General features: G+C 35.9%; 1 protein-coding gene across 4 annotated transcripts in view; it reads left to right on the top strand.

Moving 5' to 3' along the window:
• REV1 (REV1 DNA directed polymerase) overlaps positions 1 to 17,541 on the top strand; it is a 113,996-nt gene that overhangs the window by 52,254 nt on the left and 44,201 nt on the right. For all 4 annotated transcript variants that reach the window (XM_053664684.1, XM_037141110.2, XM_053664685.1 and 1 more), the window contains 3 exons: positions 3,896 to 4,064; positions 12,755 to 12,907; positions 16,076 to 16,782. In XM_053664684.1, coding sequence (XP_053520659.1) covers positions 3,896 to 4,064; positions 12,755 to 12,907; positions 16,076 to 16,782 — 1,029 coding nt within the window. The remainder of the gene's footprint in view (positions 1 to 3,895; positions 4,065 to 12,754; positions 12,908 to 16,075; positions 16,783 to 17,541) is intronic.

Here is a 17,541-nt window from a genome sequence, read left to right as displayed (position 1 = left end):
AATTGGTCTAGTCTATTTAACTTGGTTAATCTCATTTATACCAGTATGGAAAATGAAATAGTTATTTGATCTCAAAATGCTCCTTTAGTTCTGACATTTTTCTGGAGTGACACCAATGGTAAAGATTTGGAGAATAGCATTTCCCTGGATATAATTTTGTTTTGTTGGATTTTTCATTTTCATATTTTTGCCAGTGCATCTAGGACCTTCTAGAAAAAAAGTTACTGATGGGTCGGCATCAAGAGGATTTATAGGTGGGATTATGGATTGAAAAAAAATGATGCTTTATAAATTGAGAGCAGCCCTGACATCCCTTCCATTTTCCTGTTTTGGAAAAAGATAATAATAGTGGTAATAGCTGATATGTAATTCTCAGTCTGTGAATGGCACTTTTCTTAAGAATTTATAATTTTTGTCTCTCTGAAATCTCACAACGGCCCTCTGATGCACTATTACTATTCCCAGTTTACATACGAGAAAACTGAGGCCTGGGAAGTTAAGTAACTTTCCTGAGGTCCATACAACTAGCAAGTAATAAAGCTAGAATTTAAATCTAGTTAGTCCCACTTAGTAGTCTGCTGTTGGCCTAATTTGTGAGAGACTGAGTAAGTATTTTGAGAATTGGTATATTCATGTACTTGCACTCTTTTTCCTAGAGAGGTAAACTCAGGCAGGAGTCTGATGCACTGAGGATATCAATTCAGCAGATACTTACTGAGCCCCGGCTTTGTGCCAGAAATAGCAGAGTAAGGATTGACAAGGTTCTGGTCCTCCAGGAGCATGTGTTCTAGGGGGATATCTCATGATAAGTAAGCAAATAAGATAATTTCAGATTGTAATCAGTACTATGAAGAAAAGTAACTATTGTACTAGGTTGCGGGTGTGGGGTCGCACCACTCAGTGTCTCATAGATTTCTTAGTGTTGAATACTCTCTCCCAGCTTTCTCTAATTAGCATACATCTGCTGAACTAAAGGGCGTTCAATACAAAATTGAATTTATTATGCAGTCTTCAGAATTATCGTTTATATTCTCTTGAACTTGTAATTTGGGAGATGTTCAATTGCTGAGGAAATAGAGACAAAGAGAACACTATTTTAAAATTTTCAAAATAAAAATAACAATCAAAATAAGGGAGCCACCAACCACATGCGTACCAGGCTGTCTGAGCTGATGGAGCAGTTCCTGGCTGCCATCCCTAGTGCACTATTGGCAGTTTGTGTTTGAAATGTAAGGCCACCATGTGTCAGCATATGTACTGTCTTCCACCATTTTCATACGGTTTAGGGCCAGCGTCTCACGTTATACATGTTACTCAAAAGGAGTTCTGATGTCTTCATACTTTATGATGACAGTTTTTATATTGAGTACTCCTAATGTGCCAGACTTAATGTAGCCTTACTTGTTTCTTTGTAAAGGAAGAGGAGACAGTTTTAAGGAGTTCAATACTTGTTCAAAGTCACACAGCTAAAGAATGTTAAAGCCAAAATTAAATCCCGGTCAGTCTGACACCATAGTTTATGTGATCTTACTGCCTTTTAATAGATTGGTTTTTATGATTCACTCACACTGAAAAATATTCCAGTCTTCAAAATTGAACTTGAAGGAACCCCTTTAACTTCATCTCATAAAAAGGGCAATAAATTCTCCAGACTTTCCAGTTCTAAATTTTTACAGTAATTAGATTTCAAAGAGCAACTCATAAGAGGAGAGAGTGCTTTTACAAGTATGCGTGTGCAAAGGTGGTGTGTTCCTGGCAGCCCGCTGCTCTCTGTTTCAGTCATTTAATACAGTTGGTTTAGGAAAATTACAGAATAACTTGTAAGTTGAGTTTTTATGTTTCTGTGCTTTTTATTGGATTTGATGTTTGTCCATCTTAGTGCATTGTATCTAGCCTTTAATTTGGTACTTTCACTATTATTTAATAAGGTCAGCCAACTTCTTTAATTTTAGGGGGAAAAAGTAAGTAAACTATAGATTCCTGACTAGGTAGTTGTTTAATTTCTACAGTTGTACAATTGTACATTAAATCATTGTGATGCTCTAGCTTAGTTTTTGTGATCCCCAATCCCTAAAAACCTTCCCATTATGACTGTTGAATTAATTTTACTTAAAAGTTGTTTCATTTCTCTTTCTAGTACCATGCCCAATTTGGTAGCCACTAGACACATGTGTTAAGCACTTGAAATGTGGCTAGTCTAAATTGAGATGCGATATAAGTATAAAATACACACTTAATTCTGGAAACTCAGTATGAAAAAAAAGAATGTGGAACACCCCAGTTTTTATATTGAGTACATGTTGAAGTAATAATATTTTGGATCTGTTGGGTTAAATAAAAATAATAAAAGTGATTTCATGTTTTCTGTATTTTTGATGAGGTTATTAGAAATTTTGGTTTTAAATAAATGTGGCTTCCATTATCAGGTAGTGTCAGAATGTGTGATCAGTAACATCAAATAAATTCTACATTGTAAGAATTTATCAAGAATTAACTTGGCATATCTGTATGTGGTTTGTCAGTTTTTTAATTCTTCAGAAGTCTAAAAGTCACCTTATTAGGTAGTTATTATAACTGTCCATTTAAATACTTGGACCTGTTGCTTGAATAACAAAGTAGATACATAAGCCTCCTGTGACACCCTCCCCGCCCCGTGGTACAGTTTTGCTAGGAGAGGTGTGATTTAGAGCTTTTATTAGGATAATAGGTGAAATAGAAAAGCTAATGAAAATAATTAGTTTAATGCGATGGTAGTAAATGCCTGTTATAACATAACTTTAATGAGTCAGACATTTCTTTTTATGGGAAGCATAAATACATTAATTAGAGATATTTTTTAATAGTTAAAATATTTTGAAAAAATGGAAAAATATTCTCTGTCTGCAGTTTATTTTTTTGGATTGGTGAACTTCATATTTTGGCTTTGGTGCAAATTTATATTAGGAAACTGAATAAGATTATTTTAACATATATTCTTAAATAAAATTTAAATTATTATTATTTTTTAAAAAATATTTTATTTTTAGAGAGAGGAGGAGGGAAGAGAAGAGAGTGGGAGAGAAATATCAGTGTGTGGTTGCCTCTCATGTGTCCCCTACTGGGGACCTGGCCTGCAACCCAGGCATGTGCCCTGACTGGGGATCGAACCAGTGACCTTTGCTTCATAGGCCCATGCTCAATCCACTGAGCCACACCAGCCAGGGCTAAAATTATTTTATAGGAGTAAAATCTATTAGTAAGCCCTGCAACATGTCTGCACATAGTATATATGAGCGATTTATCTATTGTTGTATTACAGTAAGTCCTCACTTAATGTCATCAGTAAGTCCAGTGACTTGAAATGATGGATGGGTAACAAAACCAATTTTACCATAGGCTAATCGATACCAACAGGAGTTAAGTTCTTGTGGAATCTCATTAATGCAGTAAAGAAATAATGTTATTTAAGGACCTGCTGTATTCTGAAGGAGCTATAAGATTAGTTGGAGTCTCTGTAAACTGACTCATAAATGATTTCATAGTTCTTAATTTTTAAAACATAAGGTACCAGTATCCAGGTCATACAGCTAAATGTGGTCCAAAGTTGAAAATTTTCTGCTCTAGTGTTAGTATTTGATTCATTACTTGAGGTCCCTGTTTGCTCCTCTAGGCACCTCTTAGCAGTAGAGTGTCTCTGTTGGTTGACTGTTTCTAGCATCCAGGGAAGAGAATGTGCTAAAAGCACAACACCTTTATCACCCTGTGACTTAGCTCCCAACTTGGTTTACTGGTAACATAGTAAAGGAGAAAGTGAACCAGTGGTATGTTCTTTGAATAACCCATTTAAAGGATTATTCTGCTAGGGTTCTACTTTCTTATATATAAAACTCAATATATTTTAATACTAACTTTACAGACCCTTCTGCTGAGGAATTGAGAAAGCTGATGATGTTGCATGGAGGCCAGTACCATGTGTATTATTCCAGATCCAAAACTACACACATTATTGCCACCAACCTTCCTACTGCCAAAATCAAAGAATTAAAGGGGGAAAAAGTAATTCGGCCAGAATGGATTGTGGAAAGGTAAGTTTAATTTTTAATTAATAAGTTTTAAAAAATGGAATACATTTTATTCTATTATAGACAGTAACATTGCCTCTAAACTTAAGGGTGGTGAAAAGTAATTAGTATCTTAAACAACACTGCTGTATTCTTTAAAAACTCACATTGATAATTCAGATGGCCATATAATTTGGCATCCTATCAGAAGTACTACATTAGAAGTACTACATTAGCTGAACATCAGCCACCAGGAATTAGAGACAATGAATTAGGTAAGCAGCAGGAAGTGGTAATAGGAAGAGGTTGACTAAGCCAGTCATTTGGCAGATATTTGTGCACCTATTAAAGGTTAGACAGTGCTCTCTGTTTGGAATTATTTGTTATAAATCAGTGGTAGCCATTCATATTGGCTTTTTAAGTTTAAAAATGTTATCTGAAATGTTGGTAATGAGCCATAACTAAAGTGATTTATATTTTGAAACAATGATATTATATGAGGTCAGTCCGGGAAAACTACAGCCATTGTTAATATAATGAGAATGGTTTGCAGGACATTGATGTAACCTGGCAGCCAAGGGGAATAGACTGGAATGCACATCTGTGAACAATGATGACTTCACTGTACCAGTCAGTGGGGGCAGCAGATCGCGTTGAGTAAGCATGTGCACTATGTGGTCTTCACATTCAAAATGAGCCAGTAGAGCAACAGATCTGCATTAGATTTTGCATTAAGCTTGAACATTTCTCCCTGGAAACTATTTGGGTGATTCAGAAAGCTGCAGCTCTGGGCAGCTGGTGACTGGCAGCTTCTTCACAACAATGTGCTTCCTCCTGCATCACATCTCATGCAGTTTTTTTGCAAAACATCAAATTACCCAGGTGACTCAGCACCTTCTACAGTCTAGATTTGGTGCCCTGTGACTTCTGGCTTTTACCAAAACTAAAATCACCTTCAAAAGGGAAGAGATTTTAGACCATTGGTAAGATTCAGGAAAATACAGCACGGCAGCTGATGGCAGTTGGGAGAACTATGTGAGGTCCCAAGGGTCCTACTCTGAAGGGGACTGAGGTGTCATTGTCCTATGTACAATGTTTCTTATATCTTGTGTCTTCTTCAATAAATGTCTCTTTTTCATATTACATGGCTGTATAATTTCCGGACAGACCTTGTAATTATGAGTGATTGCTAGATTTATTAAAGTTGAGTGTGAAAATACTAAAGTCATAATTTTTGAATAAATAGATTATAGATATTGCATAAGAGTGGTCAGGTTATATTATACAGTGCTAGTGAAACAAACTTGTTATTTTTTTAGTCAATACTTCTAATGGATTAAGCATGAATCAGCAGATTTAATAATGCCCAGTTCTTCTGTATATCGGATGTGGCAGCACAGATTCTATGTGGGAGACAACATAGAATAGGGGGAAAGCATTTGCGTGGGCTCTGGAGACATACCTGGGTTCACATCTGAACTCAGGAATTAAGTATACCTGTCATCTTGTGTAACTTTGGCAAGAGTTATGTAGTCATTCTGAACTTCATTTTCTCATTTGTAAAAGAAGGTTAATATCTACCTGCTATGGTTACATTAGAATTAAAAATAATTTGTGCAAACTAGCACAACTCCAGGCATATTGTACATGTATAATATGTAAAAAATAATTGTTTTTAAATTTATTCTAAAAACATTAGCAAGTATTAAAAAGTAAATTCTAAGAGGTCAAAAGGGCATTTCATTTTTATTTAAAATTTTTATGTATTTTTATGTATTCAGAGAGAGAGAAACATTAATTTGTTCTATTTATTTATGCATTCATTGGTTGTATCTTGTATGTGTCCTGACCAGAGTTCAAACCCACAACCTTGGTGAATCGGGATGACTCTCAAACCAACTGAGCTGTCCATCTAGAGTAAAAAGGGCATTAAAAAAAGAATGCACTTGGTTTACAGAAAGCCAAATGTATTTTATAGATTAAGGTTTTTTTAAGCCTTAGGGGATTGTTGAAGGCCCATCCCTGGAACATCTCACTGATTCTTTGTGCTGTGGTCTCATGACCTAGCCACTGTCCATTAATCATATAGAGTCAGTGAACACAGCCTTTAGCTGTGTGTCTCCTTAAAAAGGAATTAGAAGGTTTTCAGTATAAGAAGTTAGAATCAACTTCTGGCCAAGATAGAGGCATGGGTAGACACACTGTGCCTTCTTGAACAACTGAAATAAGGACAACAACAATTTAGAAATAAAGTAACAACCAGAACGGACAGAAAATTGAACTATATGGAGGTCAGACAACCAAGGCAGGGTGGAGTTGGGTGGCCGAGTAGAGAGGGGTCCCAGCACAAAAAGCGGTGGCACTAGGTGCGCAAAGCACCCTGGGTGCGCAACATGGCAGTGGGCAGACCCTGGGTACACAAGCAGTGGCTGGCAGACCTGGGTCACAGGGTGGCAGTGGGCAGACCCAGCAAGGCGGCAATTGTGATGCAAGGCATTGCACGCAAGGTGGCTGGCTGACCAACAGTCCCACAGTTGCCCGCAGATAAACCAAGCGAAAATGGGGAGCAAGACAGACCGCCCAACCCAGGGTCCCAGCACAGAGAAATAAAGCCTCAAAACATCAATTGAAAAGAACTGTGGGGGTTGAGGCTCAGGTAAAGACTCCCAGCCTCACAGGAGAGTTTGCTGGCGAGACCCACAGGGTCCTAGAGTGTACACAAGCCCACCCACATGGGAATCTGCACCAGAAAGGCCCAGTTTGCTTGGGGGAAGTGGGGCAAGGAATTGAAATCCAACAGAGAACCATGCAAACGCCATTGTTTCCTCTCAGACCCACTCCCACATACAGCCTCACAACCTGGTGACTGGGTTGCCTTGCCCTGGTGAACACCTGAGGCTCCGCCCCTCATACATAACAGGTGCAGCAAGATTTTAAAAAAGGCCCAAATGGAAGAAAAGATCAAAGCTCCAGAAATAATATAATAAGCAACAAAAAGGTAGCCAACCTATCAGATGTGCAGTTCAAACCACTGGTAATTGGGATGCTCACAGAGTTGGTTGAATTTGGTCCAAATTAGATGAAAAAATGAAGGATACACTAGGCGAAATGAAGGAAAATGCATAGGGAACCAATAGTGATGGGAAGGAAACTGGGACTGAAATCAATGGAGTGGACCAGAAGGAAAAAAGAAACAACCAAACAGAAAAAAATGAAACATGAATTCAAAAAAATGAGAGGCTTAGGAACCTCCAGGACATCTTTAAACGTTCCAACATCCAAATTATAGGAGTACCAGAAGGGAAAGAGGAAGAGCGACAAGTGGAAAACTTACTTGAACAAATAATAAAGGACAACTTTCCCAATCTGGCAAAGGCAATAGACTTCCAGGAATTCCAGGAAGCTCAGAGAGTCCCAAAGAAGTTGGACCCAAGAAGGAACAAACCAAGGCACGTCATAATTACATTACCCAAGGTTAAAATGAAGGAGAGAATCCTAGAAGCAGCAAGAGATAAGGTGACAGTTACTTACAAAGGAGATCCCATAAAGACTGTCAGCTGTTTTCTCAAAAGAGACCTTACAGGCAAGAAGGGCTGGAAGGAAGTATTCCAAGTCATGAAAGGCAAGGACCTACATCTAAGATTGCTCTATCCAGCAAAGCTTTCATTTAGAATGGAAGGTCAGATAAAGTGCTTCCCAGATAAGGTTAAGTTAAAGGAGTTTTGCATCCCCAAGCCCTTATTATATGAAATGTTAAAGGGACTTAGAAAAAGAAGATAAAAAACATGTACAATATAATGACAGCAAACTCACAATTATTAACAACTACACCTAAAACAGAAACAAAAAGTAAGCAAACAACTAGAAGAGGAACAGAACCACAGAAATGGAGATCACATGGAGGGTTAGCAACAGGTGAGTGGGGGGGAGGTACCAAGAATAAGTAGCATAGACGGTAAGTAGAAAATAGATGGGGGGGGGGGGCAAGAGTAGTATGGGAAATGGAGAAGATAAAAAACTGAAGACACATGGACATGAACTAAAGGGGGGAATGTGGGTGGGAGGGGGTGTGCAGGCTGGAAGCGAGTGAAGAGGGGGAATGGGACAACTGTAATATCATAATCAATGAAATATATTTTAAAATAAAATAAGTTAGAATCATCCCGGAGTTAGCTGTGTATTTTTGTATACAGACATTTCAGTCCTGTCCTTGTACCAGCGCTAGAATTTTGGTGAAGGAATATTTAGTTTAGCTTTGGGGGGTATGGGATAACTCCACTGACAATAGGAGAGTAGAGATGAAAAGGACTTTTATTGGGTGGGACTTGATTTGCTGAGAAATGCTGTTTTTCATGACAGCTGCATAAATGCCCAGTGTATACTGTATCGTAGCATGGAATCCTTTTGATTATATCAAAGTACTGTTTTCTTTTACACTGTAATCTCAGTCTTATTTATCTTTTTTCCTCCTCAGTGGTATTTTAATATACTTAAATTTTTAACATTTTATTAGCTATTTAATGGATGATACATGATACTCTCTCCCATAATTAGCTTTTTTAGTTTTAATTTGAACAGTTTAAATAGCAACTACCACTTCTAAGTGTGTGGGGTGATTAGTTTGCTTTGATTAGAGTCCCCTGGTGTCTGTGTCTGTGCCATGAAACCTGAGTCAATGTACATGTACATGATTTAGGACCATAACTGCTAAGGGGCAGGAAAGTCCTATGTACATAAGTGTAAGATATGAGACTATTTTACTGAAACCTCTGCCTTGTAAATCCTGCACTTGCATATAGTATAAGTTAGTGATTTTCAAATTTTTGCCATACACCTTTTCTTCAGACAATTTTTTTATTGGGATTTGAAGTGTACAGTAGTTAATGAGAAGCGGCTGTGGTTCACCCCACTGCCTCATCAAGCCATGAAGTACCATGGAGCACAGTTTAAAAACATTGTCCTAGGTCATGACAGGTTGACGTTGTTTTTGTTATTGTTTATTCTGTGTTGAGTCTTTTTAGCATGGGAACCTGCCACCCTCCTTATGGTTAAATTCTTATGGTTTTGCTGTAAGTGTAGAATGTGGTCACCATTGTTCCAGTTCATGCCAACTGACTGTGTCTTCTAGTAACTGATGCTCAATACAGTTTGTCTTTACTTTTCAGCTTCCAAACTATAATATGTTAGGACATTTGTCATATACTCAGATACTCTGAAGATCTCATACTTCATATGGACTAAAGCTTTGTTTCTAATTATATTTGATGTAAATATTGAAGTGCTTATTTAACTCAAATCAAACTTAATTGCAACTTTACCTCATGATTTTTATTTTTATTTTTTTCATTTCTCTTGTGTTTTTGTGTCTAGCTTCAGTTTATACTTCATAGAAAATGTACAAGACTAATTTCTGGTATAGATTTGGCTTTTTAAAAAATTAGTCTTGGTGTCATTTACATTTTTCTCTCACAGCACTACAGAATTCTTCTAAAATTATTTTACTTGGCTAACTAACGAACACACACATTTCAGATTACCCCTTACTGACTTGTAGGTAATATTTTATTTGTAGGTAATACTTTATTAGAAATTATTCCTGGTCTTTAGGAGCTAAAGAATGAATAACTTAACTCTCAGTATCTGTGTAAAAAACAGTATGGACCTTGTAGGAGAAAGAACAAGAGGTCTTACACATATTTTCATACCTGCTAATTTCCTTTTCTGGGCTATGGTGTTTTGGTGAGTGGTTGGAAAGTATTAGGTAATGGGGGTGGGGCAAAGGGAATTTTCATTTTGGAGCATAAAGATGACTTTTGCTTAAAGGTGGAATAGGCAAAACAGTTCAGTTTTTCCTTACTACATCATTAGATTCTTGCTTTACATCTACTTTTGAATTATCAAAGAAGATAGATTCCTGAATAGATGGTTGGGTGCATACACATGTTAGATACTGTTTTTCTAGTAGAGGATGACTGGGACATTGACTAGAACCATAAACCCATTAGATGTGCATGATTGTTTCATACAAAGTGCTGTTACTACAATATAGAGGAAAAAGTTTGTACTACAATACAATTAATGTAGTGATGATTTTGTTGTATCTTAATTTTTGTAAAATTTCTCAAAATCTGATTAACATTCAGTGTAAATTCCTTGTCAATCGATAGAAATAGGAAATAATTTAGAGAACTGTTAGATACAGAGTTCTGTTTTGGAGATAACTTTAGTTATCTCCAAGGGCTGTCCTAGGGCTGTAGGACAAAGCAAGAATCAAGACTCCTCAACATAGATGAGTTTTCACTTGCAATGATATGTGCCTGACCCACTGTATATAATGTAAATTCTTTAATACGTATCAGAATATGTTTTCATTGTAGAATACTGCATGGAAAGCTCAGTGTACAGAGAAACAATTTTTTTTGTGAAATGAAGCTCTTTTTGGTTTCAAAATTTGGATTTTGGTATTTGATTCTTTTTAACATAAGACGAATAGTAGAAAATGTAGGTAGGTACAGTTCCTTTGTGCTCAGCATAAGCAGTGAAATTAGAAAGTACTAGAAATTAATCCCTGAGAGATTTTTAAAAGATTTTAAAAAATATACATTGAAATAATATTTTTGTATATATACAGATAAATAAGTGATAAGTAGGGATAATTAAGAATATATAACTGATAGTGATTAGGGCTTCATAGTAAAAGGATTTCTTGTGAAACGTGTATGGTGCATTGGGCTTTAATTCATTTTACTAGGTGTCTCTGAGGATGTCTGATTTGAGACCTGCCGTATTGAAATTGGCTCTTATTTTCTATCAGTCTCCATAGACTTAATTATATGAGACTAAATTCTGGGTGACATGGCTCTTGTTAGGAGTGGGACAAGATCTTGGTAAAAGATCTTACAGTTGTGAGTATAATCAGCGTTGACCATAGAGAGCACCTTTAAAGACTCTCATCACCCCAGCATGCTGTGTCAGTAGGGTGGGAGAAGCTAGCATAATAATAGGGCAGTTTCTCTCTTCATTGCTTTTTGGTTTCACTTTAGTGTGCAACTGGAACATCAGTTTCACTCTCTACTTATCCTTTAGTTATAGCTCTATGTGATGAAAAGGTGGAAGGCTAAGGTTAGGGTTTTACTTCACACATTAAGTACTTCTTCTGTGGTGGGGGGAAGCAGGTGAGATAGATAATACCACAAGAAGAGAGACCCATAAGCAGTTGAAACCAACAGTTAAAGGAATAAACTTTTGATAAAGGAAAAAGTTAATTAATACATGGTCTAACTTTAGTATTTTGACTCTAGTATTTGAATATAATCTGTAATCTTGATCAAAGTAACTTTGCCTGATAGTAAATATTTAGGTAAATGAAAATTGGTATATTTACAGAATGTTCTTTACCATCATAAGTTAGTCGTTTAGCACTTGGGTACAGTTTAGGTACTTTGGGTAGAATTACTAAATATATATTGATACAATTACATAAAGGACATAGTCTGTAACATAGTTTCATTTTTAGCATGTATCACCACTGTTTTCCTGTGTTCACAGTTAACTCAGTATTTTAAATTGTTTTTTGTTAGCTAATTTAGTCATTTCTTAGATGTTTGTTATTTTTCTTAAAAAATGGTTTGTTGAGTGCCCTTTGAGAAAATTAAATGTGAAAACTGTTGGATTCATGACACAATAAGAAAAGTATATTTTGTTTGTTACTTAGTGATTTTTTCCTTAAATAATTAAAATATGATTGTCTTAGTATACAGTTGAAGTTTAAAACCAGAGGTGTTTAGAAATATTTCCTGATACTTAAGGAACCTGTTTAAAATTTGATGTTAGCATAGGTATATTGATTGGCTATTTTAAAATTTAAGTTGAAAATGATATTTTAAATGGTATAGTAACCATATATAACTCAATTTATGAGAAAGCTAAACTCAGTTTAAGACAGTCTAATCAAACTAGTCTTTGTTCTGAAGTACAAAGGAATAGGTATATGAGTGTCAGTCATTACAGTACCCACCTGGTACTGTAACAGTGCTGGTGTGGCACTGGTGTTTCCTGGTTTCCTTGGATATCTAGTGGACATTTGGAGGAGGACGTGTACGATAGTGTCTGCTCCTCACAGAGCTCATAGCTTCATGTGGTCTCGTCTCTATCACTCTTACACACATTAAAATAGTATGAATTATTTATTAAAGTTAAGGTTCTTTTTTTTTGTCCCATTTTTTAAAATTTTACAGTTTTTCTCATTTAATAGACTTACCTAGGATGAATTGTGGAAATTGAGAATCCTCATCCAGTTTACTTATTCTGAGAAACTTAATATGTAAGATGGGATTTGAGAAAGTCTTATGACTGTATAATTATTTGAGGGGAAATTGTGGTCAATATTAAAGTCAAGATAAAAACATTAACTAGTTCAACTCTATGCCTGCAGTTTTACTTATCATACTGTATATAGTTTTTTCCCCCTCATGTAGGATTGTTGGTCACTGATTTTTAAAATCTCAGTTGTGTGTCTTTTCATAGGTGGGAAGTCATTCTTCAATGTTTAAGTAAAATTATATTGTATTAGGACCACTAAGACAGAGGGAGAAGGACTGAAACTAAGATGGCTTGCTGCAGAAATACTCCCATCATTAAGAACATTGATTTTTGATGAAGCTCATTTCCCCTAAGTCTTGAATTCTTACAGTAGTGTTACTTTTTTGTTGCAGTGTCAAAGCTGGCCGACTCCTGTCCTACATTCCCTATCAGCTGTACAGCAAGCAGTCCACTGTGCAGAAAGGTCTCAGCTTCAATCCTGTATGCAAACCTGAGGACCCAGTGCCCGGTCCAAGCAATAGAGCCAAACAGCTCAACAACAGGGTGTAAGTTTGTCTAGAGTGGTAATGGTACAAGCTGGTTTTTAGCAGTGGGTATAGTTCCTGCTCTGCTGAAGACAGAAACATTTACTAATCTGGCCATTCATCTGTGTTAAACATAGTAAAATAAGTATGCGGGTGTGCTGTTTAATTTTTTTTTTTCATGATAGCTTCTGCCCTCATAGAGTTCATACCTCATAAATAGGAGTTTCACAAATGTAACAGAAAAGGTTTCTCAGTGATTTTAGATTCCCATGTTAAACTGGTGGATCTTAAATTACTAGAAGTAAGATTTTCCATGGATTTTTCTGAAAGTATTTTCACACTAGAATGTTTCTTTCTCAAAAATTGAATTAACTATGCCAGCTATACTTTTGTCATATGCTATGCATAGAGAGACAGTTAACAAAAATGTTAGCATTCCCAGGTTATTTTTGAAAAATTCCAAATTCATAACAGTTCTAAATATATAAATATTTTAAATCAATGAAAATTTAGTTGGTGACCCTAAATGTTACCAAGTTAGAGGTGAATCTAGAGTTTAGTCCATGTGACTGATTCTTTAAAATATATTGATTTAAGTTTTAATTGCAATAATCTTGCAATTAAAGTTGGTAAGTTGGTTTCATAATTGATTGGTGTGTTACCTTAACTTGTGTATCATTTGGTTCATTATCACCATCAGTCTTCTCCTTATTTATTAAATTGCTTGCTTTGGGAGTTATATATATCTTTGCCAAAAGACCAAGAGTCTAACTTGGGAGGATCCAATATCACTGCTTTCTGTATAGTTTTTGTTGTTGTTATTTGTCCTTTAAGTTGTATTCATTTATGAGCATATTCAGATGTTTTCACATTATCTAAAACTTTTCTTTTTTTTTTAGTACCATGAAAAGGTGTACAATAGGTAATACTAGAAAGCTTTTTTGAATACATAACTTCATATTTTTTTCTTACCCACATTAATAAAAGTAGAAAATTGATTCAGTGGTCTCCCCTTATCCTCAGGGGATTATGTTCCAAGACCCCCAGCAGATTCCTGAAACTGCAGATAATACCAAATACTTTATATACTATGTTTTTTCCTACATATACATTACCCATGATAAACTTTAATGTATAAATTGGGCACAGTGAGAGATTAACAATAACAACTAGTTCTGAAGTAGAACAGTTATAACTATACTGTAATAAAGGTTAAGTGAATATGGTCTCTCTACTGTACTCACCCTTTTGATGTGAGATGATAAAATGCCTCAGTTGAAGCTACTCAGGGAGGTGCACAATGTAAAACTTAATGAATTATTTATTTCTGAAATTTTCTATCTAATATTTTCAGACCATAGCCGATTATAGGGAACAAACTGTGGAAAGTGTAACTGCAGATAAGAGGGACTACTATATGTGTTTTTAAAAATACTTTGTGTCAATCTTAGGAAAAATTTACTTAAATCGATTTTACTTCTTAATACTTTTTACGCTGTTGCCTAGTAAGTGTATGTTTACTGATGATGTATTTCCAGTACAGCTACTTTGTAAATATCCACTTGTCTAGACCAAAAAACAGAAAGAATATATGTTTGCAATATGTTTTCTTGCCATTGTATGCATTTCTATGGCACATGTTGCTAGTGAAGATGTAAACAATCTTAATATTAGTGACACAGAAAAATAGATGTTGAGAGTTTTCTAACTTTTGTTGCTTAGTATGATCTTTATTTTTTGGTACATTCAATACATTTTACACATTTCTTTGAAATTCTGTTATGTGACTTTTTGCTCTCTTGCTTTCTGTCTGTAGCTGAAGGGCCAGCCTTCCTCTGACATGTAACAAACTAGGTTTTCTCTCCTTCCTCTTATAATTGTTTGCAGTTGGTCTTCTTTTTCCCTTTCATTGGCGTGATCATCTGTGAGGATTGGACCTACTCAGAGTTGGCTGTCATATTCCATGAGATGGTCAGCCAGAGCCAGAGCCAACCCAGAACTGGGTGGTAATGTTTTGTATCTGACCTGTGGGACTTTTCTGTGTATTCACACTGTTGTTACTGGTATACCATGTTGGTATTAGGATGAGGGACTTTAGATGAAGCCTGGTAATACTGTGGTAATCACACCTATGCCTTGGTACTATATAGGTCACCCTCACCTGGGGCCTGAAAATGTTATTAGATGAATTCTGTGGACATTTCTAAGAATGAATTATTGCTCCATAGTTCAGGTGGTTTTTGTTGTTGTTGTTGTTGGTTTTTTTTTAGTTAGGTGATTTTTGTGAGTGCAAATGAATTTTGTTTATTACAGAGTATTAACCAAGCAAACATCTAGAGGAGCCAGGATGTGAATTTAACGTAACATTTGTCATAGGTCCTGCATTTATAAACCTATCATCAAGAAACTTGGTCCAGATTGCCTTGGACCTCCTTGCCATCTAATTGTGCTTTTCTTAGAAATGAAATGCCACTTCCTTGGTTAATAGGGCAAGTGTCCTCATTTTTCTAGATACAAGTTTTACCAAATTACCCATACACATTGACCCGTTTTTTTCTTTATCCAGTTCGGCAACGGTAAGCCTCATCAATGGATTGATGAAAATGATCTCAGTCTTCTTCTGAGTGAAACTAATACTGGCCTCAGTGTTGTAGCAGTATTGGATTTAATGTGTTGAAAATGCCTTACATAAACCTAAAATTAAAAGTAGGAATTAAGAACGCAAAGCATCTTAACCATTTTTATGGGAGTTGTTCATGTTTCATTAATTCAGCAAATATTTATTGACTACCTAGTACATGCCAGACACTGTGCTACAAACTGGGTATTTAGAGCTTACAGATTCCAATTCATTTTTAGTGGGAAAGGTCATTGAAAATAGTTCTGGATTTTTCTTAACCTTTTAAGGATTCTATTGTATATCTTTTTTGGAGGGTGTCTGGAGCTTTTTAAAAAATGAGTTTTTTTAAGGCTGTTAATATTCTGGAGTTTTCCTAGTTACCTTGCTATTTTGGTTTAGCAAAGAAGTATCCTTTGTTGGAAGAAAAAGAATATAAAATTGGCGGCTTAATTTGAGGGGGGGCAAAATATCAAAGTGTATAACATCAAGACAGTGCTTAAATGAAAAAATTGTTTTAGCTTGAAAGTCAGACATTATTAATTTAAGAATAACTTTTTTTTCTGCTTTAGAAATCATATAATTAAGAAGCTCGAGACAGGAAAAGAAGTAAAAATTAATGGAATGAACAGTTGGAATGAAGAAGATGCAAATAGTGATTTTAGTTTTGTGGAGCTGGAGCAGATTGTTCCAGGAAGGAAACAGAACGGAATTCCGCCTCACAGAGACAGCCCTGCCATTCTTAATGGCCACACGCATGGCTCTAATGGTGCCTTAAAGACACAGGGTTGCTGGGTGCCTGTGGGCAACAGTGTTGCCAGCAGGCTTTCCCCAGACTCTGCCCAGGAGGAGGAGAAGGCTGAGAAAAGCAGCACCAACTTCAGAGACTACAGTGTGCAGTCACTGCAACAAAGCACCGGGAACACAGATGCTTTGCGGAATCCACACAGAACTAATTCCTTCTCACTATCATCTTTGCACACGAACACTAAAATAAATGGTGCTCACCACTCCACTGTTCAGGGGCCTTCAAGCACAAAAAGCACTTCAGTACCTTCTCTTAGCAAGGCAGCACCTTCAGTGCCATCCAGACCCTCAGACTGCAGTTTTATTTCAGATTTCTATTCTCATTCAAGACTGCATCACATATCAATGTGGAAGTGTGAATTTACTGAGTTTGTCAATACCCTACAAAGACAAAGTAGTGGTATCTTTCCAGGAAGGGAAAAGTTAAAAAAAATGAAAACAGGCAGGTCTGCACTTGTTGTAACTGACACAGGTAGATACTTACTAAAATTGTTTTCTTAATAAACAGCCAATGCTTGATCATTTTGTTCTTAAGCCGTCGTTGTTATTCTGATCAATACTAAATTCTCATAATAATAAAAGTCTTCGGGAAGATCAGGTTTTGTAAGTTACAGTAAGTATAACATTAGAGAAAACACTTATTAAAGTATTTTTTATAAAATTAGATTTTAGTATGGCTAACTGAAATTTTTTAGGTAATTTAAACAGTAACAAGGTTCTCAGTATTCATTCCTCACGTAGACTTTAAAATTGTTCAAGTTTTGGACTGTGTACAACATAATATGTATTATATTCAGTGCTTAAATTCCTGTAAGAATGAATTGGTTTGGTAAGAGTAACTTAATTTCTAAAAGCTTGCATCATAATGATTTTTAAATAATTAAATAATAACTTTGACATAGCTGTTATTATTGTAGTGGTAAACATTTAGTGAAATTAAGTATTTTCACATAAATAGATTGGTTGATTGTATTTTGTTTTTTAACACTTATTAAAAAAACAACAAAACCAGCAACAAACTATATTTCTGTACCAGTGATCATAAATTAGTATCTGGTTTGAGGTTTTGTTGCTTTTTGCAGATTATACATTTCCAACTCCCCCACCTCCACTCCCCAAGGGAAGGGATCTCTTGAGAATAATTACCTTTTAATTTATAGCTGTGGAAACTGAGGTACAGAGAGAAGCTCATGGTTCTATCATAGGAAGTGAAAGAGCCTTCCCATGTGGG

The sequence above is a fragment of the Artibeus jamaicensis genome, unplaced genomic scaffold, assembly GCF_021234435.1.
Source record: "Artibeus jamaicensis isolate MK-2021 breed Jamaican fruit bat unplaced genomic scaffold, CSHL_Jam_final contig_384, whole genome shotgun sequence".
NCBI lineage: Eukaryota > Metazoa > Chordata > Mammalia > Chiroptera > Phyllostomidae > Artibeus > Artibeus jamaicensis.
The sequence above is the reverse complement of the archived record's forward strand: the minus strand, read 5'-3'. Positions and strand labels throughout refer to the sequence as shown.